Source organism: Sitophilus oryzae, unplaced genomic scaffold, assembly GCF_002938485.1.
Source record: "Sitophilus oryzae breed Bouriz unplaced genomic scaffold, Soryzae_2.0 scaffold_179_pilon_pilon, whole genome shotgun sequence".
Taxonomy (NCBI): domain Eukaryota; kingdom Metazoa; phylum Arthropoda; class Insecta; order Coleoptera; family Curculionidae; genus Sitophilus; species Sitophilus oryzae.
The window spans coordinates 8,313,451-8,336,379 of record NW_022146501.1 but is presented as its reverse complement, the minus strand read 5'-3'; the positions used below and the strand labels follow the sequence as shown (position 1 = coordinate 8,336,379).

The 22,929-nt window shown below is 31.9% G+C and overlaps 1 protein-coding gene across 1 annotated transcript in view; it reads right to left on the bottom strand.

Annotated features, from left to right (window-relative positions):
* Positions 1-19,538: 19,538 nt before the first annotated feature.
* LOC115882862 overlaps positions 19,539-22,929 on the bottom strand; it is a 450,101-nt gene continuing 446,710 nt past the window's right edge. Inside the window, exons 8-9 of the mRNA XM_030901110.1 lie at positions 21,210-21,379; positions 19,539-20,604 (exon numbers count right to left, since the gene is read on the bottom strand). Coding sequence (XP_030756970.1) covers positions 20,408-20,604; positions 21,210-21,379 — 367 coding nt within the window. The 3' untranslated portion in view covers positions 19,539-20,407. The remainder of the gene's footprint in view (positions 20,605-21,209; positions 21,380-22,929) is intronic.

The following is a 22,929-nucleotide window of genomic DNA, read 5'->3' as shown; positions in this document are numbered from 1 at the left end:
ATTGGAGCCAAATGAAATCCCATGCAAATTTTGAATTGTCCACTATTGAACCATAGTCAAAGAGTAGATAAGACAAGAGACGACAGTTCGCGCGGTACCTTTCATGTTTGAGTGGTGGGGAGAGTGACCTCGTCTTGCTTGTCCCTTTAAATTTTCGTAATTTTTTCGCGGGAAATTTGAAATAGACTATTATTATAACTTGCCTGTATAGCTTATAAATACCGTATGATCGAGAAAAAACGGCGTCAGCGATGGCTATGGAATGAAGATCGCTGTCATTTTATAAGTAAATTTATATGGGAAATGTCATCGATGTTTATTTCCCAGCCAACTGGACGCCGTTTTTTTTCGATCATACGGTAGTTACTGTATGGGTAAAGAAATAAATAGAAACGAAAAAAAATAAGTTTTCTAAATTATAATTAGAAACATATTTGTCGGGGAATAAAGATAATAAAAGCAATATTTTGTATATCGTTGGTAAACAAGAGAAAATGACCAAGTCGATTTGTAAGAAATGTTTTATTTACGTGCATTTTTTTACATATGGACTTCAACAAGTGTAATATCACAATGTGGAGTTTATGTACAAAAAATAGAGTTGCTGAATTTTTATTTAATAAATCCTCGCGATTACAAGCTTCTAACCATGTCTTCGATCTATGGATTACATTTAGTTTAATAACATAATTATATAGTATATTTCTATAAACATACTTTTCAGGATCCTTTGGAAAAGAGTGAAATATTATGTTTGTCGAAGAATAAGACCTATTTTTGCAGTCTTTATAAGTACACACATTGCCACCATTTCGTCTTTTCCTGCTACTCGTTTCCTGTTCAGTATTCATGTTTAACAAATTACAAATTAGTACGCAATCAAAACAATAATATATCAAAAAAACTCTGAAAATACACTTTAAAAAGGCAAAAATGCAAAAAAACAACTAATCAGATTTGTTTATGTTTAAGCCTGATTAGCACAGCTGATTAGCGTCCTAAAATCATAGGTTAGGATTAATAAAATGCGCCGTTGTCAGATTTTCAGATTTTATCTGTTTATCTTTGAAATCGATCAACTTAGTCATTCTGTTTCTTTGATATTATCAGTACATTGCGAAAAAGGAACCTAAACCAACCTAAACTAAAAATTTACATTTCCGTATTAACATACGTTACTTATATCCTTCTTATATTATTAATTTATTTTCAGAAAATCTTGTTTATTTTTCAAAGAAATATACTTGGCAACAGACAAAATGGGACTTGACGGGACCTTTAAATTTTAATATATCTGCGTCTCTCTCGCGAAATTTGACTTCTTTGTTCACTGTCGTCTCTTGTTTGTTCACTGTCGTCTCTTTGCCATAGTTGGTCATGACCTCATAAAAAGCGCCATTTTTTAAGTTTTTCATTCTATAATAATATTTTTTTTCGAAAAATTACTGAGTTATAGCCAATTCATATTATTTTTAAACAATTTCACTTAGTTAGCCATGGAAACAAGTTTAATCGTCGTTGCTCTCAGAAATGGGAAACTGTCACATCCAAAGTTTGTAAATTAAAATAAACAAAAATTGTAAATATGAATTTTTCAAATGAAGAAAAGCTTCTACGAAAATTGGTTTAACTTTTCTTGGCCATACATTTTCGAGGATACGTTGACCGGTGAATGTTACTTACGTTTTTTAGAGAACGGTTTTCAAGACATGTTAGAAAAGTTAAATTTAGATACTCCCTCATCAATAGAGTGGTTCCAACATTACTTTTATCATGACCCCCCCCCCATTATGAAAGAAATGTTAAAAATTATTTATATCATAATTATGCAAAGGAGGAATCGCAGATAGGAACAGGTGAACCAATTGCATGGGCCTCTTCAATCACTTGACCTATCCATTTTAGATTTTTTATACTGTTTGGTTAACAACAAAGTTTACAAAAGAACTTATGAATTAAGAGGGGCACTCCAAGAGTGTGAGAATAGTTATAGTAATTCAATTTTAAAAAGATGCATTTTGTACTCAAAACAATGGCGGATTTTCTGAACATCTTCTAAAATAACTTAAAGTGAATGTAGCGATACCTATTATTTTCTAAAGTTTTAGTTTGTGTAATGTAAATTCTAAAGAATCGTTTAATTATATCTTTAGTCTTTTATAAGTTATAAATCATATCAGAATAAGAATAACCAACTAAGTGAAATTAGTCAAGAAAGATAAGATTGGCTATAACTCAGTAATTTTTCGAAAAAAAACATATTATAGCTTATATCGCTGAAAAGCTTAAAAAATGGCGCTATTTATGAAGGCATGGTTTCATTCAGTCATTTAAAAAAAAACATGTTTGTGTCATGTGTCAAAAATGACAGGCTTTAGAAAAAAACGGAGGACATAATCTCATTAAGGATGTGATTATACTCTGTTTTTTTTCTCAGGTAAGATTTCGACAGACGATGACAGAAGAAAAGCAGATGACGTCCCATACCAATCTATTTATTTTACTAAAAAAATTTTCTAATAATTTTTAAGTTATCTATGGATGGGTTTAAATATAAATCCGTCATGCGTCGTGTCATGTTAATTTTAACCAGTTTTATTGGTTTATTTAAAAAAATGACAGATCGTATTTCAATTTTATTGGTTTGACGGAACGATGAACGACAAACGAACGCCGATGCGTACGAACTCGCCTTTAGATTTTTGTCATTTTTGACGCTTGTCAAAGTCTTGCCAAATTATAGGTTATAATTTTGTGTCAACTTTTGTTAAATACCCTGCGTTTTAGAAGATGATGCATTTTGATTCGTATTATTACGCGTGTTTTGTGTCTTTTGAAGTCAAGTGGAGGAAAAATCGAGTGAAAATTAACTGTAGACCCAAAGCACAGTTTATGGTTAATACTCGCTGACAAGGCAGAAAGTCTTATACACCAATGAAGTTGCCATCGATAAAGTTTGTATACCATTTCGTCGTAGATAAGTGCATCTCGTATATGGTAGAAGGATCAAACTAAACACATACTAAAAACTGGAGTAGCTGTAAAATATCGACATCACACGATAGCTAAAAAAAGGATTTTAGTACTGCAGAAAAGTAATGTCAAAAGGTACTGGTTTAAAAAAAATTAAGATTAAAGTTAATTAATCAACCTTTAAATTATAAAACTTGGTAGGTGTTATTATTAATAAAATAGTTTGTTTTATTTACCTATGTTGTTTTATTTATTCCTGTGGAATATTACAAATTTGTATTTGTACATAAGTTATATTGATAAATATAATCATAAATGCGGGTAGTTTTATAAAGCTTGAAAGTAAATAGGTAATAGTTCTTTTTTATATTTTTTTGGTATGTAGTGTCTTGTTCTTGTTTGTTTTGTATTAACACATACGGTTTTTATTAAATAAAATAACTCGATTACATTTTTTCAATTTTATACAGTTTTTTTCGCAATATTTTGAAGTAATCACTTGTCATCTTGTCAATCAAATTTTAAATATATTATCCTGCTATGCGTTCCAGTTGTACCAACTTATTTCTTTGTAAAATAAAATAAACTACTTTGAAATTAAAATGACAGACACATCTATCACTGTCAAGGATCTTCTCGTTGGACAGACTATATCTACAGTTTTATCTGAAAACTTTTTGTCAAAGATAGATTATAATTGAATTAGGGCCAATTTTTAAAATAGCCAAAATGTTTTTGCGAAATATCTAGTAAGCCATGAACTTTTTCAAAAATCTGAAAGGCGCATATTTATGACCCCACAAAACTGCAATTCTTTCCCATTTAACCGACTCTCAATCTCCAATAGTTTTCGAGATACCCATAGAAAACATCGTAGGAAACTCACCCTGTATATTATTTTTTTATTTAACCTATATTATTTAACCTTTCGAGAGCTGTAATTTCTTCGGGAAGCATTTTAGGGCATATATGTTCATAGGAACTCTTTGTTTTATTTTTATCTGTAGCATTTAGGTGTCTTACTCATAAAAGTATTACGTTTTCCCATTTCTTATTTTACAACAAAAATATTTTAACTTTAGAAAATAAAAAAAAACTCCTGAATAAAATTAATTACTAAAAACATCCGATTTTATGTCTTTTATGTCGACATCGAAAAAGCAAGCAAGCTGCTGTCAGCCCTAATTGCTTTCTGTTTTTATTATTTCCGAATTAATATTTAAGTTTGCGTAGGTGTGACCCGAGGCGATACGGCTCGGAATCGATGTCTGTCATACGGAATGAAAATATTTTGTTTGTTTGGTCTGGAAACACCTGGAAAATGTTGGAAATCGATAACTCCATCATTTAAGAATAGATCCCTCATGAATAATTAAAAAATTATACAGGGTTGTTCACCATATACGACACGGAGTATTGTAGCTAAACGATGAGATTTTTACAAATTGTAAGTTCTGGGTTCGATGAAGGACTATTAGAGCTACAATTTAAAAATATTTTTACAAGATACAGAGTGTCCCAAATAAATAAAAAATATCAAAGTTGTATTTTTTTAAATAGAACACCCTGTATATTATTACATTTTTAGTTTCTACGATAAAAATAAAGGTAAATTTGATTAAGGTTTATTATACTTAAACCTTACCGTTTTTGAAATATTTTCAATTTTGTGAAATTGAAGTAAAAATTTTAAAGCTTCATTTCTCCAAGGGTATCAATGTTTTTAATACTAAATATTTAATGAAGTTTATTTATTGATCAGTTATTGTGTTGCAATAATAAAAATAATACTACCTTATACAGAGTGTCTGAAAATTTATTTTAAATAATTATTAGCTTCACACGGCAATAACTTCTTTAATTTAAATGGAATGCCCTGTATATTTTAGGAGAATCAGATGCACAATTAAATTGTCTATCAAATTGTATTATACCATTTTTTACCTATCCCTTCAAGTTTTCGTAGAAAATGCATTTTCTTATAATTTAGACCTCATTTATCAATATATCTATGGAATATTGACATTTTAGATTGTTTTTAAAGCAACAAATGTACAAAATGTACAGACTAGTAATATTATCGTTTTTAGCAAAACGATAATATTACTAGCCCATTTGTATGCAAAAAGAAAACTATTTAAATCTTTATAAAAGAGTATACCATTAATTAAATATAACACCATTATTTGCGCCCATATACTAATTAATTACATACTTAATTGTGTTCGTTATTAAATTATTATAAATAAATGTGGATTTGAGTCAGAAATCAATATAATAATAAGTTATCAAATTAAAGTCTCTGTAGTTATAAATAAGCATTTATTAAAAAATGAAATATCATTTTTAAGGTGTTACTTTTTATCACACTGTCTAATGCCCATACAAAATTCAGTTTTTTAGTATTTGGAGCAATTATTATTAATCAAAGCAAACAGTCAGTTAATGTTGTTTGAATACTGGAATCATATTAACTGATCCTCTTTAACAAATATTTAAACAGTTTTTTTTTTATTTTTTAATGAAATAAACGAATTATATCGACAATATTAGTATCCGTACTTAAAAATTTGGTACATCTTTAAAAATAATCTAAAATGTCAATAGTCCATGATTGATAAATAAGTTCTAAATTACAAGAAAATGCATTTTCTACGGAAACTTAAAGAGATAGGTAAAAAATTGTATAATACAATTTGATAGACAATTAAATTGTGCATCTGATTCTCGTAAAATATGCAGGGTGTTCTATTTAAATTAAACAAGTTAGTGCCGTTTGAAGCTAATAATTATTTAAAATAAATTTTTAGACACTCTGTATAAGGTAGTATTATTTTGATTATTGCAACACAATAACTGATCAGTAAATAAACTTCAGTAAATATTTAGTATTAAAAACTTTGATACCCTTGGAAAAATGAAGCCTTAAAATTTTTACTGAAATTTCACAAAATTGAAAATATTTCAAAAACGGTAAGGTTTAAGTATAATAAACCTTAATCAAATTTACCTTTATTTTAATCGTAGAAACTAAAAATGTAATAATATACAGGGAGTTCCATTTAAAAAAATACAACTTTGATATTTTTTACTTGTTTGGGACACTCTGTATCTTGTAAAATTATTTTTAAATTGTACCTCTAATAGTCCTTGAACGAGGCCAAAACTTACAATTTGTAAAAATCTCATCGTTTAGCTACAATAGTCCGTGTCGTATGTGGTGAACAACCCTGTATACTTCTTCGTATTTTCATATTGATTTTTTAATAATACTAAACACTAATACTGCAATCTACTATAGACTTGGTACACTCTCCGCCGGTGCTGCCACCATCGGAGAAAATCGTAAATAACGGGTTTAAATAGCAAGTATACGAAAAATTTATAATATTAATTTATTTATAATTTTTGAAAATTCTAAAAATAAAAACCAAAAAGTAAATATTTTGATATCTTCAGCAGATCTATTTTGTAGTATAATTTATTATTTAAGGTAATAAAACTTTTTAGATGAGTTCAACTACGTAGCAGCATAGTTTTAAGCACCGATTTTGCTAGTTGAGACACAACTGGGGCTATTTCGGTAATAACATTTTTTTAAAGTACATAATTATACTTTTAGAAGATGTTCATAAAAAAATTTAAGCACTAGTTGATTAAAACAAGTATACCATTAAAGGTAGTATCAGACATAGCTACTTTTGTTGCGCAGCACCTTAAAAAACTGCGCAACTTGATCTGCTGCAAGTGTGAATGAATACCTATGCAACCTGCAACGTTGCGATCGCAGCTTGGTTGCACAGGCTACTTTTTTGTTGCGCGCAGTTTAAGAAATAGCCGTGTGTGAACAGTTGTTGGGGAAGGTTGCAAGTGCAGCAAAAGATTACTAATCAGTTGAAACTTTTACTGCGGACATCGGTACATTATTCTGTTGGTATGCCCGAAATGTATACACTTGTTTTCAGTTAACTCCAGGATTTAGGTATTTAGTAAAGAATTAACCGACAAATTGCGATGTGGTCGAAGTCAAAACAAGCGATTTGGAACAGAAAACAAGTAAAATGTTTAATAGAAGCAAGGGAGTGTTTATGGAACATAAAAAGTCCATTCTATCACAACCAAACGAAAAAACGAGCCGCTAGTTCGGAAATTTCTTCCGAATTACATATGCCCGAGCCCGATGAAGACATAAAAAAGAAAATTCACACGTTGCGTGCACAATGTTCAAAAATGAAAAGTTCCAAATCCGGTTTGCTCTCCCAAAAGGTACACACACGATACCTTGAGCTGTGGGTGGTGTACTGTTGAAAGTTGCCCCCCCCCCAAGGCTGCGGCTACCAAAATATGTTGTAAAAATAGCGCTTTGGTGTGAACATACGAAAAGCATGTAGTGTCGACCTGCAACTTTTTTAGGCTGCTGCTGCATAAAAACTGCGCGTTTTGGGCTACTTTCTGCTGGTGTATGAACACTGTATGCAACTTTTGCAGCAGCTGCAAAAATTGCACAACAAAAGTAGCTGTGTCTGATACTACCTTAATATTGCAAATTATGATTTATCCTCTCATAGTATATGCCTATTTAATTTTTTGATTATTTAATGGGCACTCTGTTTACTCATTTGTTTTGTCGAGCTACTTGAATCCATTTTTGCTTTTGATCAAGTGTGAGAAGTTGTGAAGCTATAAAATGTTGTAAAAGTTATTGAATGTTACTGCACTCAACCACAACCTAATTACGCACTCCTTTACGTGTTAACATTTTTTCGACAGTTTTATTAACATTTAAAATTGTCACATCACTGTAGCGTTTTTTATAAACATTACCACTGCGAACGGCACCTTTTCTTTGGTAGAGCAGTCGTGGATAAGGTATTTCACTAGAGAAAAAACTAATCAATAACAATAAACAAAAAAATATAGATATTGGGCGCCAGGCATGTACAGAGAAAGAAAACACAGTTGTATATTACTTAAAACTAATGACTATATTTATTCATGATGTTATTTGCTGGTACATGACATTGTTGAGTTCTAGTAAATATAAAGTGGTTATATGTCAACGAAAGTGGTGTTAAGAATTGTACTAAATATCTATAACTAATACCATTACAAGACGTAATGTAATGAAACCTAAGATCTAAATCATATTTTAAATATTAAATCGACTTGAATGTTCTTAACAATCTAACCACTAAACATAGTCTGTACGATATTACTTAAGATGCACGTTACTGTTTAAGACTGAAAACGTTTTAAATGTTAAATGTAAAACTAGAACTTAAATCTACACTTAGCTGTTCTTTATGTAATCTTGCTTCAAACAGTAACAGCGTGAGGTGGGCTCGCATCTCTGTACTGTCTGTCGGCGATCCTGTTGGCCAAAACAACAAAAGGGGCCAGAATGAGGACACCATGAATCAATACAGCCGTAGCTACTGACTAGGCTTAGATATGGGAGCGAAGCAGCATGGGGCTTACGCTGTATCCATACTGTGGCAATATGGGGACACTACCCGTACCTTGGAATACTACTAGGACCTTGGATAATGCCCGAACCTTGGAATCAATACATAGATATGGGACACCTGCCCATACCTTGGACACAGTCCGTACATAAGATAACGGTACAAGGGAACACTACCCGTACTTTGGAAATAGTCCGTCCATAAGACAATGTACGTCCATAAGATAATGTACGTCCATAAGACCCTAAAAATACGAAACTCTTGTTTAAAACCAAACAAGGTCTAATAAACAAAATAAACCTACCTCGAAACACTTTCGAGGGCTCAATAATAAACAAAAGAACTGTCCTTTCTTCCATTTAACATTCTGGAGGACAATAGCAAAAGTACACCAACGTGTCAGCAAAATACAAATACGAGTTAAGGTGGGTTAATCCAAAACTCTACCCTAAAAATATTCAATAATAATATCGAATCTATAAAAGATAATAACTCACCTTTACCTGTAGCTTCGAAATGGCAGCTGATTCAGATTTTGCAGCAAGATTTAAATTATTACCACTTCTAAAAGCCAGGTGAACAAAAGTCAGGTTAAGCGCGGAGAGCCGCCTTGACATATAACAAAGATCTTGACAACGCGCGCCTCCACAGAACAGTGAAATGATAGCAGGGAAATGACGAAGGGGAACGTAAAAATTACGCCAAGCGTGCCAAATAAATTATCAGGCCTGAACGATACGGAATCCGGTGATGATAGGCCAGACATCATATATTATATATAAAAAAGGCATGTAACGAACTAAAAACGTTACATCACAAAGCGACGCCTAGTTCGGGTTTTTTTTCACCTAATTTTTACTACCCGAAACAGCGTTACATCACACAAACCTCGTGCCTGAGTCTCTTAATAGTTTCAATAACTGCACTATTAAAATCTATAATTATTAAATATTACGATAAAGCCACGATTTTAATGTTATTTCAATGCAATCACATTGGAACTGCGTGAAATACAGAGCGAAAACTTCTGATATCTGCCGTATCGAGCGCTGCGGTCGGAATTTTTAAAATCAACTGATATGCATGAATCCTATAACATCTTTAGTTTCATAAAAAAGTAGAAAAGTAATATGAAAACAACAAATACGCACGAATATGGGACACCCTGTACATGCTTCTGTTTTTCGACTAAGACGAAATGCATATTTATACTTGGCCTGACAAATGACAATTAGGACATGAGATGTTATTCCCTAATATTTTGTCCCAGATCTATTAAATTTTTAATATGAATGTGTACCGGTATTATTAATTGTTATCCTAGATCATATACAGGGTGCTACAAATTCGAGGTACGAGCATTGGTATCTCGGTAACCGTAATAGATACGAACATGGTTAAATTGGGGCAAAGTTGCGTATTGAGATATTCACCAAGATGCCATCAAAAAAGTTTTAAAAATTTCAAGGATTGCTGAGTTTTTTGGAAAAAAATGATTTGTTTGAAAATAAAATTTATTTTTTCCTGTCGTTACTTTTTAGAAAATCAAAAAGCTAATTGCACATTCTCATGGCCACTTTATTATGGCTATCTGACAGTATTTTTAGATTTTCAAATTAGCTGATAATTTGTGAGATACTGAGGCCAACTTAATCTTTTTAAATACGGACCTGTATTTTTTATTTCATGTTTTGAAAGAACTCGGTCTCCTGAATACGATGATGCCACACTTTATACTTTTTTTGTTTTGGATACCTTAACAGCAACAAAACTATTTAATTATTATTTAAAATAATTTCAAGTCCGACTCTGGTTTCCTAAATTATTTAATTTGATTATAATCATCATAGTTTTTTGATTTTCTAAAAAGTAACGACAGGAAAAAATAAAATTGTTTTCCAAAAAAATCAATTTTTTTTTGAAAATTGATTTTCAAAAAAAACAATTTTTTCCAAAAAACTCAGCAATCCTTGAAATTTTTAAAACTTTTTTGATGGCATCTTGGTGAACATCCCAAAGCGCAACTTTGCCCCAATTTAACCATGTTCGTATCTATTACGGTTACCGAGATACCAATGCTCGTACCTCGAATTTGTAGCACCCTGTCTACTTACGTGGATAAATCAACGCTATAAGGTTTTGCTTTAAAAAATATGTCTCCAACATCACGACATGCTATTTTCAAAACTCCTTTATTGCACTTATGTAACATTCAATAGATTTGTCTTTCTCGAGTACCTTACTTTGAGCATGAGCATTAAAAGTTGCATGCATTTCCAAAATAATCACAATTTTATAATCACAAATACGGTTTAGAAAGTACAAATTATACATTGTTATGGAAACCAACTTTTCATTGTCATCATATTATCATAATCTTATTTCCATTGTGTAACGACGCTTGTTTTTTGCGTTTTTTATTTTAAAAATTGTAATAATTACTCTTATCGACCGCTTTTATATAGCCTAAGATGCAAGTGTGTTCATTGAGAAGTTAATTTTAAGTTTGTGCAACTATATTTATTTTTTATTTTTTTTTTCGTTCGACTTTCTAAATACTCGTAAAAATTACTAGAAAGTGTTTAGTGTGTGAAAGTTCTAATATAACGGTCCCCGAATTATATTTTTACTAATCAGTTGAAACTTTTACTGCGGACATCGGTACATTATTCTGTTGGTATGCTCGAAATGTATACACTTGTTTTCAGTTAACTCCAGGATGTAGGTATTTAGTAAAGAATTAACCGACAAATTGCGATGTGGTCGAAGTCAAAACAAGCGATTTGGAACAGAAAACAAGTAAACAAGGAAGTGTTTATGGAACGTAAGAAGTCCATTCTATCACAACAAAACGAAAAAACGAGCCGCTATTTCAGAAATTTCTTCTGAATTACATATGCCCGAGCCCGATGAAGACATATAAAAGAAAATTCACACGTTGCGTGCACAATATTCGAAAGAATGTTCCAAAATAAAAAGTTCCAAATTTGGTTTGCTCTCCCAAGAGGTACACACACAATACCTTGAGCTGTGGGTGATGCACAGTTGAAAGTTGCCACCCAAGGCTGCGGCTACCAAAATATGTTGCATAAGTAGCGCTTTGGTGTGAACATACAGGGTGGCCCATTGAAAACGTTCTGCAAGGCATAACGGCCAGGGTATTTATTTTTTCAAAAAATCCAAAAACACGTCAATTTTGTTTGTGAGGGGGACAACTTTTGCCCAATAAACGATTGCAGAATATTCAACCCTCTAAGCGGGGGTGTCATCCCCCAACTTTTTTCAAATGGGAAGGGGGGTCAAGTGGCGCCGCAATTTTGAAAGAACTCGGTCTCCTGAATACGATGATATGCCACACTTTATACTTTTTTTGTTTTGGATACCTTAACAGCAACAAAACTATTTAATTATTATTTAAAATAATTTCAAGTCCGACTCTGGTTTCTTAAATTATTTAATTTGATTATAATCATCATAGTTTTTTGATTTTCTAAAAAGTAACGACAGGAAAAAATAAAATTGATTTTCAAAAAAATCAATGTTTTCCAAAAAAACTCAGCAATCCTTGAAATTTTTAAAACTTTTTTGATGGCATCTTGGTGAACATCCCAAAGGCGCAACTTTGCCCCAATTTAACCATGTTCGTATCTATTACGGTTACCGAGATACCAATGCTCGTACCTCGAATTTGTAGCACCCTGTATACTTACGTGGATAAATCAACGCTATAAGGTTTTGCTTTAAAAAAATATGTCTCCAACATCACGACATGCTATTTTCAAAACTCCTTTATTGCACTTATGAAACGTTCAGTAGATTTGTCTTTCTCGAGGACCTTACTTTGAGCATGGGCATTAAAAGTTGCACGCATTTTCAAAATAATCACAATTTTATAATCACAAATACGGTTTAGAAAGTACAAATTATACATTGTTATGGAAACCAACTTTTCATTGTCATCATATTATCATAATCTTATTTCCATTGTGTAACGACGCTTGTTTTTTGCGTTTTTTATTTTAAAAATTGTAATAATTACTCTTATCGACCGCTTTTATATAGCCTAAGATGCAAGTGTGTTCAGCGAGAAGTTAATTTTAAGTTTGTGCAACTATATTTTTTTTTTTTTTTTTCGTTGGACTTTCTAAATACTCGTAAAAATGACTAGAAAGTGTTTAGTGTGTGAAAGTTCTAATATAACGGTCCCCGAATTATATTTTCATAAGCAAATAAAGTATTCAGTTGATCTTTTATTTATATTAAGCTACATGCATACTTTCTGGTTAGATTTCCTAAGAATATTGACATTCGTATGGAGTGACTAAATGTATTTTTTATATAATTTAATTATTGCGACAGTAAACATTCAATTTATTGTTCAAATATAAGCGTTTTACAAAAAATTAAATTTTCAAAATTACTGGTTCTCGACAAGTATAGATAGCGTAGAAACACCACGTGTGCAACAAAAAAAAAAGAAGATAAATGGAAGTCGTTGATATGTTTGCGACAATTTCCATAGTGATATACTTATCTACGTTAGTATGTACAGGGTGGGTCAAATTGGACGCTTTTAAAGGGAAACACCCTTTTCTATAGGAGATATAAGATATAACTAATATCGGTGTCTGGAGCTCAATTTTCATCAAAAACATAATGGTGAAAACCGCACATCGATATCTATTACTGTTTCTGAGTTACGGGGTGTTTTTCGAAAATATGCATTTTTAAAAAATCGCTGTAACTTTTTTGCTATTAAAAATTTTGTATTTTTGTGCAAACATTTCCAAAGCACCTTTTTTAATGAATATAATGGTTTAAGTATAATTTTTTTAAAATTAATAATTTAAGAGTTATCAACAGAAAAATTGATTTTTTATTTGGGACACCCACTATATTTTTAATTAACTGAAAAAATTTAAAATTACCTTTCCAAAAATATAGCACACTTGATACTTTGTTATGATGCCCTTCGAAATACAGAATTTTTAAAAGTTCGCCACTTTTAACTAGTAGGCTTTGCACCCCTTATTGATGATATGCCCTTAATGGAACTGGAAAACATATTTTTCCAGCACGACGACGCACCGCCTCTGAACGCTGAAGTTATCAGCAAATTTTTGCAGCCAATTTCAAGGATAATTGAATAGTTAACCAAGATTGCCGTTGACCGTCGAGGCCGCCTGACTTAGTGCCCATAGATCTAATCTTATGGATATATTGGCGGAAGAATAAAGGTTCCTTATTCTTCCGTATAATCTAGACAAGAATTAGAAATACTTAGCAGTTATGAGAGGGTATCTTTCACCCCCACTGAGTGTGCCGTTCAAAGCCTACTTATTTAATGCCGGCGAATTTTTATTTACTCTATATCTCGAAGAGGAATCGAGCAAAATATCAGGTGTGTTATATTTTTGGAAAGGTAATTTTAAATTCTTTTCAATAAATTAAAAATATACAGGGTGTCCCATATAAAAAATCAAATTTTCTGTTGATAATTCTTAAATTATTAATTTTAAAAAAATTATACTTAAACCATTAAATTCTACGTAAAAATGTGCTTTGGAAATGTTTTCATAAAAATACCAAATTTTCCATAGTAAAAAAGTTACAGCGATTTGTTAAAAATGCATATTTTTGAAAAACACCCCGTAACTCCGAAACGGTAACAGATATCGATATGCGGTTTTCACCATCATATTTTTGACAAAAATTGAGCTCCAGACACCGATATTAGTTTTTGTCTATCTCCTATAGAAAAAGGTGTTTCCATTTAAAAGCGTCGAATTTGACCCACCCTGTACCTATGATCTAGGATTGTTGTAATACACTTAATCATTTCTATCAATAATATTGTGATTTTGAGCCACCTTATACACCCAAAATTTTTCAATGTTTCTTCATATTAAAAAATATCTTAAAATGCCTACTTACTTTTTCGTAAGCAATCACCTCCTCAATTTTTCCGCACTTATTAAGTTACACCCTGTATATGAAGGAAAAGTAAAGGTATTAAAAACACGAAAATTTATCTAAATATAACGTTTATTTCATTCGTATAGAATACATTAATCATTAGGTTTAAATAGAGAACTAACAAAACAATGAGGAAAAAGACTATGATGCCACAAATACTTTCAACAGTAAACATTTTCATACTTAAAAATCTGAAATAGACTCAACCAAAATCATAACTTAATTCAAAAACAGAATTAAAACAGTATTTGTAGCACATCAGTATAAGATTCTAAAGTTGTGCTGCTGGGTATAACTTTTAGTCATAGAAAAACAAGTCTTACATTACCTGATATAATTTTTCGTCTATCTTTATAAAATATAATAAATAAAGGGATGTTCCTATGACTTTCCATGCACCCAGCAGTCAATAAATTCTACTATAAAAAGTGTCATTCACACAATAGTTAACAAAATTAGTAGGTATTATATCTAGGAAGTAGTATATTACACATTAATTACATTTACTTTACAACTTTGAAATGAAGGTTTGCGCTCAGAATAGAAAAGATTACGGAACTCCATACATCTCTTGAAAGATACTTATTGTTGGTTAATAATAACATCTAACATATAAACAGGGTGGCCCATCGAAAACGTTCCGCAAGGCATAACGGCCAGGGTTTCAAGAAATCCAATAACACGTCAATTTTGTTTTTGTGAGGGGGACAACTTTTACCCCAAAAATTATTGCAAAAACTTCAACCCTCTAAGCGGGGGTGTCATCATTTGCCACATTCGTTATTTTCAAAATAAAGTTCGATTATTTCCACTTTTTCTGCAAATGAGTACACCATAATTGTTAAAAAGTTTAACGATATTGAGAAGAATTTCAACGCACAAGTCACAGAACAGCTATCTAGCAACTACCGCACCTGATCATTCAACCTTGTGGCAAGTGAAAAAATGCGTAAACATCTAGAAATAATAAGAAAAAACAGCAAATTGGTCGAAGGAACTTATCCTTATTTACTCTGATAAATGTTTAAATAAGCTTTTCAAATTTCAATCCTTCATATTTTCCAACAAAATTGACGTGTTTTTGGACTTTTTGAAAAAAAATACCCTGGCCGTTATGCCTTGCGGAACGTTTTCGATGGGCCAGCCTGTATAATAAATTATATTATATAAAAGAAAAAATGATATATTCATTTTGTTATAAAACCCTAGTTATAACTTTTGTGGTGTGAATATCAGTGAACATTTTTTCTGGAAAGAACTTCTGGACTTAAGGTTAACTGGAAAAAAAGTTCATGTTAGACAGTGGTAGAGTATAAAAGATTTACACAGGAATTTTTATTGACACATTTTTTATGGGCATATAAAGTGTGTATTTGAGAAAAGAAAATATAAACACTTTAAAACCAAAATGTTCCTCACTGAGGAGAAATTGTAGAAAAAAAAACGAAAAAACTCTAGAAAATATCATAGAAATGAACGCTTGATTTAAACGAGTTTCTTGATAGAAGTGTTACAAAATACTTTAAGTTTTTTTACAAACATACAATATAGGAAAAAAGAAAATACATCTTTATATTTTTCGATTTAGTGTCGCATAAATATATTTTTCTTTTCAAATGTGTCAAGAGTGTTTGAAAGAATATAGAAAAGGAAGAAAGGTACTAAATATGTGCACATAAACGGATTAACATATTTTATGTAAACTACAGAAACCGCATTGAATATACAAAAATTCTCACACATGCACTAAAGTGTCATAAAAAGTGTTTATTAGTATTATAATTATTATTCCCTTACTTAATCTGATTGTTGTAAAAATTTTATACATTTAAAACATCGAACACATGTTTATTTTTTTTTTGGTTTATTTATTCTTCATATTTATTTATAAAATATCAGTTCTTTGGTGATTGTGAGTCTTATACGCAGTAAACAGGTTAGATTGACACTTGATAAGCTGTCTTATTGCTTGATAAATTCTGTGTTTTAAAACCTAGAATGTTTGAATAACGTATAATTGATAGTATTATTATTAATTACATTATTTTTATTTTTATTAAAATGAATCAAAAATAATATTGATGAAAAATAAATAAAATGGTATTATTAACACTTTATTAAAGTTTAGTAATAAAAAAAATCAGCCATAAGACTGCTTCATTTTTAAGGTAGTGTTCAATGTGTATAAGAAATAAATAAATAGTATACGTTTATGACATAAAGTAGAATATTTAAACTGCTTACCATAAATAATATTTTATGAAGCAAAATAAAAAGCAGTATTTAATAAAATAATTTTCGGATATCTAAATGAAACAACAAAACATGTCTCATACATTTAAAGGTTATGAAAAATTTTGTCTCACGAGTCAAGGAAGATTTCGACACACGACATCCAAAACGCGGCAGAAAATACAATTAATTTTTGAATTAATGATTACTGTTGTGCCTAAAAAAAGAGCAGCTAATAGCCTCCCAATAGAGAATATCTTAACCATCTAAGATTCGCTGACGACATAGTCCTAAAATTGCCAATAGTCCTGAAGAACTAAAAGCACAAATTAACGAACTAATTACAGCCAAAAATAAAGTAGGTCTCAAAATGAATTTAACAAAAACTAAGTAATGTACCGGGTGGCCAACTAAGAATGGACGCCGGCTGTATCTCAGAAACTACTTATCATATAACTTTGGGAAAAAAATTCTTGTAAGTAAATCGACCAAGAGAAATCGCTGGAAATTATTTTCAAGTTCGAAAAATGCCCGCTAGGGGGCGTTTCTGTAATAGCCAATCAGAAAACAGGTTTTTTCTCAAAAATATGCAGGTGAACAGGTATTTTAAATATTACTATTTTAATCATCGAAAATTTGTAATTTTTTTGATATAAAGTATTTTGCTCTATCTCATAAAATAAAGTGGTGGGGGAAGGTTAAATTTGTTTTTATTAAAATAAGGATAACTCTGGTTTAGGTTACGCGATTTAAACAAGCTAGGGCTCGTTTAAAAGACCTTTTCTTCCTTAATGATCTCCAGTATAAATTTTGTTTCCACAATTTTTTTCGTGGTAGCTAAAGGGCGCTGTTTGACATCATAAAATATATTGCGCTGTTGCGTAAAAAAATTAAATAGGAGGCTATATTTCTCTGTACACAGTTAAATAGAGCACAAAATTTCCAAAATATCAGCGCCAACCGCAACTTTCTATCTTCTCTTTAACCGGAGATATTAAAAGAACAAATCATGTTAGGCTGCCGCTTAGGATTATATAGTTTAAAAATTATAGTAGTAGGCTAGGAAACAAAAAGAGGTAAATTGGTTACGTCAAAATATCAAAACATATATTTTAATTTCATTTTAATACCGTTTAATTATTATCTATCCATGTTTCGTTCTTGATTCGCCCCCATAAAATAAAACCCTGGCATATTGTATCCGATGACCGAGCTGGCCATGAAAATATGCCGCTCCAGCGTCTCTATCTACTAAAGTAAGTCCCACATATTAATAGCAAAATAAGCGGCACCACTGCCTCAACTACACCAACGGCATTCATGCTGTTGAAATTGCAACAAATGCAATTTCATCATTATGGATCCCCTAACAAAATTGGCAATTCATTTCTTAGAAATTATGGATAGTTCATTTCATTCGGATACTTAAAAAAGTCCAATCATTCGCCATCTTAGAATTCCTGCGTAAACATTTACCGACCAACGGTGTTGGTGCTAAACTACTTGCATCAAGGGCAGATTTGGAGCAGTAGTGCATATTGTTAAGATTCGCACCTTCGTTCGGTGCTATATGAAAATTGTCCCAAACAAATATAAACATAAATAACACAAACAACAGGTAAAACACGAAAACAAGTGAAATCAAGGACGGACTTGGATTAATAACTAAATGACTTTATATGAATAAACCCCTAGTTTTCGACCATACGAAATTCGGCGGTTTTCTGTTAAAAACAATATGGCGGCACAAAATTCCTAGAAATTTTAATAAAATTATTGATCTCCGACTTTCGGACATTTTAATCAGAGAACTAATTACATATAATTAACCAAGAAATTCGTAAAAATTATATGGATGGATGATAATGTTACATAAACACGTTTAAATAATTATGACGTCATTTTTTTAAGAAAACGCCCAAAATTCGGATGCATGAAAACTGAACTTAAACGTTTTGATATTTTGACGTAACCAATTTACCCTCTTTTTGTTCCCTAGCCTACTACTATAATTTTTAGACCATATAGTCCTAAGCGGCAGCCTAACATGGATTTTTTCTCTTAATATCTCCGGTTAGAGAGCAGATAGAAAGTTGCGGTTTGCGCTGATATTTTGGAAATTTTGTGCTCTATTTAACTGTGCAAAGAGAAATATAGCCTCATATTTATTTTTTTTACGAAAAGCGCAATATCTGTTATGATGTCAAACAGCGCCCTCTAGCTACCACGAAAAAAAATGTGGAAACAAAATTTATACTGGAGATCATTAAGGAAGAAAAGCTCTTTTAAACCAGCTCTAGCTTGTTTAAATCGCGTAACCTAAACCAGAGTTATCCTTATTTTCATAAAAGCAAGTTTAACCTTCCCCCACCACTTTATTTTATGAGATAGAGCAAAATACTCTAAATCAAAAAAATTACAAATTTCTCGATGATTACAATAGTAATATTTAAAATACCTGTTCACCTGCATATTTTTGAGAAAAAACCTGTTTTCTGATTGGCTATTAGAGAAACGCCCCTAGCGGGCATTTTTCGAACTTGAAAATAATTTCCAGCGATTTATCTTGGTCGATTTACTTATTAGAATTTTTTTCCCAAGGTTATATGATAAGTAGCTTCTGAGATACAGCCGGCGTCCATTCTTAGTTGGCCACCCGGTACAACGAACTTATAGACAGAAAAGACATTCTTGTAAATAACACAACACTAGTAATAGCAGAAGAATATATATGTTTGGGGCAAATAATACACAAGTAATACACATAAGTAAATCAACAGAAGAATAAAGTTAGAATGAAGTACTTATGGAAGAAAGTCAATCATGTTCAAATTTAGAATGCCACTTTATATAAAAAAACATTCGACTATTGTGTACTACCAGTCATGACCTATGCATGCGAAACCTGGACACTTAAAAGGGACATTATAAGGAAACTGCAGGTCGCACAACGCTCAATGGAACGAAATATGCTGAGAATAACCAAGAGAAATCGTAAAAGAATAGAGTGGGTACAACTAAATATCCAGATAATAGATGTTATCCACAGAATCAAATCCCTCAAGTGGCAATGGGTACCTGGCAAGAGGGATGGACAATAAATGGACCACAAAAAATATGGTACCCACGAGGAATCCAGAGACCTATCCAGGAAGACCAAACCTGAGATGGGACCACGATATTAGGAAATTAGCAGGGATAACTTGGGCCCAACTACAAATAGAGTATCTAAATACGTGAGTGAGGCTACACCATAATTAGAAATGGTTGAATAAGCTGAAAATGATGATGATGATGTTAGCCTCCCAAATGGAGCAACTGGATATACTTAATATCTTGAATAGAAATTTCAGTATAGCAGTAACTACAAATCCCTATAGGTACCCTCGAAGTTAAAACAAATAGGACTTAAAGATTGCAGTATACTTCATTCCTATTGATCAAATCAGATCAAACTTTCAATCTCTGACTTTCAAGCAGACGCTTATATCACTTGGCTACCCAAATAAATGTAATGCTCGAATCTTAGATGAAACCACACTTTTCAAAACAAGAGTAGATTATTACAGTCCTAGAATATTTCTACTTTATGCCCAAACGCAACTTTACAGTCAGAACTGATTCAACCCACTGAACGAACAATCGTTTAGTATCCTAACTCGTTTTTTTTGCTACATACTCTTACGTCGAAATATGATTAGTTTTTGGCATTGCTGGTGAATTATTCATTTCTCCGCTTGTATCTTCTTCCACGTTGTCCTTTACCAATTGAAATATTCTTTGTTGCAAGACCTCGCGCTGCCACACCATTTCGTCTCGAGTAAAGGTGGACATAGACGGCCGCCTCTCCGGGCGTGCTTGACCACTTCGCGCTTGCGCTGCATCTCCCCGATGCCGCATGATTTGCTGCAGGGGCTCCATGAGGACCATTCGGTTACGCGGCAGTCACGTGGTGGACCTGAGAAGAATGAGAAGGTTTAAAAATATTTGTTGATTTAAGAGAAGGTTATAAAAATGCGAATATATAGTAATTGCAAAACATTTTCCGACGCTAAATGAAATTTTGGCAAAAATGTTTAAATTTGTTGTATAATAATTTAAGATACCGAGCAGCTCTTAATTTTACTTTATAGAGCAAATGATTGTAGCAGATATTTTATTTAGATTAAAGCTGCAAAAATTAGTTTAAACCGAATTTTGTTATCGCTATGTTGGTCAAATTGCGCCGTGTTCAGCAACGTTGTCGTTTATTATTTGACAATTATCATAATGTCTGTCATTATTTTGTATAATACCATGTTGTTGTTGAATTTTTGTGAGTAATTCTCGTTTTTTGCCTATTTTCATGGTCTTTTTTTAAAAATTCTGCATTTAAGCACAAATAGTTCTTTTAAGAACTAAATTTTCGAGTTTTTTTTTATTGCATTTCTTGAAATTGTTTAGTTGAAAATATGCCGAAGCATTTAAACAGTGGAAGCAAAGAGCTTATAGCTTCCCTGATAAACTAGTTTAAACGAGAACGTGACAATAAATTGTTGTCCAAATATATTTAAGTACACTTACGGGTTTTCCTTGGCGCTTTCTTCAATTTCCTGTACTTTTTGTGTGGTGATTTTTCTTTGCTTTGGTTCAAGTACGAGTCTGCGATACTGTTCATTATGGCTTCTTTGTCACCTCTAGGTACGACTGCAGGAAATGATGCGGGTTGCGTAACCGGTATGTCATTTGGATGTCTGGAATAAAATATATTATTTTAGTATAGCCAGAATTTTATCTATAAATCAAAAAATATGTATTTGATAGAATCAATTGATTTCAAGTATGGCCTTTCTTATGGAAAAACCTTAAGTCACTCAAAGCTACAGAAATGGACTTTTGGAGGCGCGGGGCCGGGAAATCAAAACTGGATAGAGTAAGAAATGGAGAAAATTCAGATCATGGGCGTTAAATACAGAATAACAGAAGAGATCAAAATTAACCAACTCAGGTGGTAAGGGCACGTACAAAGAATGGAAGAGAGCAGAATCCCAAAGAAAGTACTCAATTGGACACAACAAGGTAAAAGAAAGAGAGGAAGACTTAGATAGAGTTGGAGAGAAGGAATAGACGGGGACACCAGAATAAGAGGAATAGACGAAAACTTCTGAATAGACTGAGACCAATGGAGACTGAAAATCAGAAAACGGCGAAGAACGTTATGAACTGATTTATATATATATATATATATATATATATATATATATATATATATATATATATATATATATATATAATTCAGTACAATAAGTATTTTTATTACTTAATCTCTTCTGATCATCATGTAAATTTTCTGATAGATTACTTCTTCTTATTAGGTCTAAATAATTTGAATTAAGTACTGCTCTGTTTTCGCCCTGTAAAATTAATGAAAACTGTCTAAACACTCTCTGAAAGATAACACAATGCCTTAAACTCATCACGTTGTTACATCAAGACGATTAGTCTTTACTTAATTGTCATTAACTTGTCAACCGATTGTAATAAAGTTAATTTCCTGAACCCTTCCTGTTATCACAATATGCTGCCTTAACCTGAGCCTAAACCAATATTAATTATTGTCAACTCTCAGATACAGTTGGTGCCAAATTCAGTAATTATTCTTACTAAATATTACAAAATTATAAAAAAATACGTACGACAAACATACAGTGTGTATTATTTTGTCAGTCTTATACAGATGACTCCTTAACCGAATGACCTGGAACCATCGAGGCCAATGGATTTGATAGTTTTTGCCATTTTCTTCTCTATGTTTTTGTTTACATTTCGATTCTAGACAATTTCTTTCTAGATTTGAAAATACTATTTTCCCACTATTTTCCGTTTCTTTCGAATTTCTTGAAATTATTTTTGAAATTCTTTTGAATTTCTATTCTATTATCATTTTCAGCTTATTCAACCATTTCCAATAATGATAATGTAGCCTCCCTCACATATTTAGATACTCTCTTTGTATGTGGACCCATTGGTTGTCTATTGTTGGCTATGTGGGCCCAAGTTATCCCTGATAATTTCCTAGTATCATGGTCCCATCTCTGGTATGGTCTTCTTCTAGGTCTCTTAATTCCTCGTGGATACCATGCTGTAATTTTTGTGGTCCAGCTGTTGTCTATTCTTCTTGCCAGGTATCCTGCTAGTACAATCTTCTAATAAAGGTTGGCAACAATCGCAGCGAAACACTGTCTGTCCTGTGCAGCTCGAAACAGTTCGTTTGAGCTCAGTCCAGTCCAGTATCGTAAGTTTT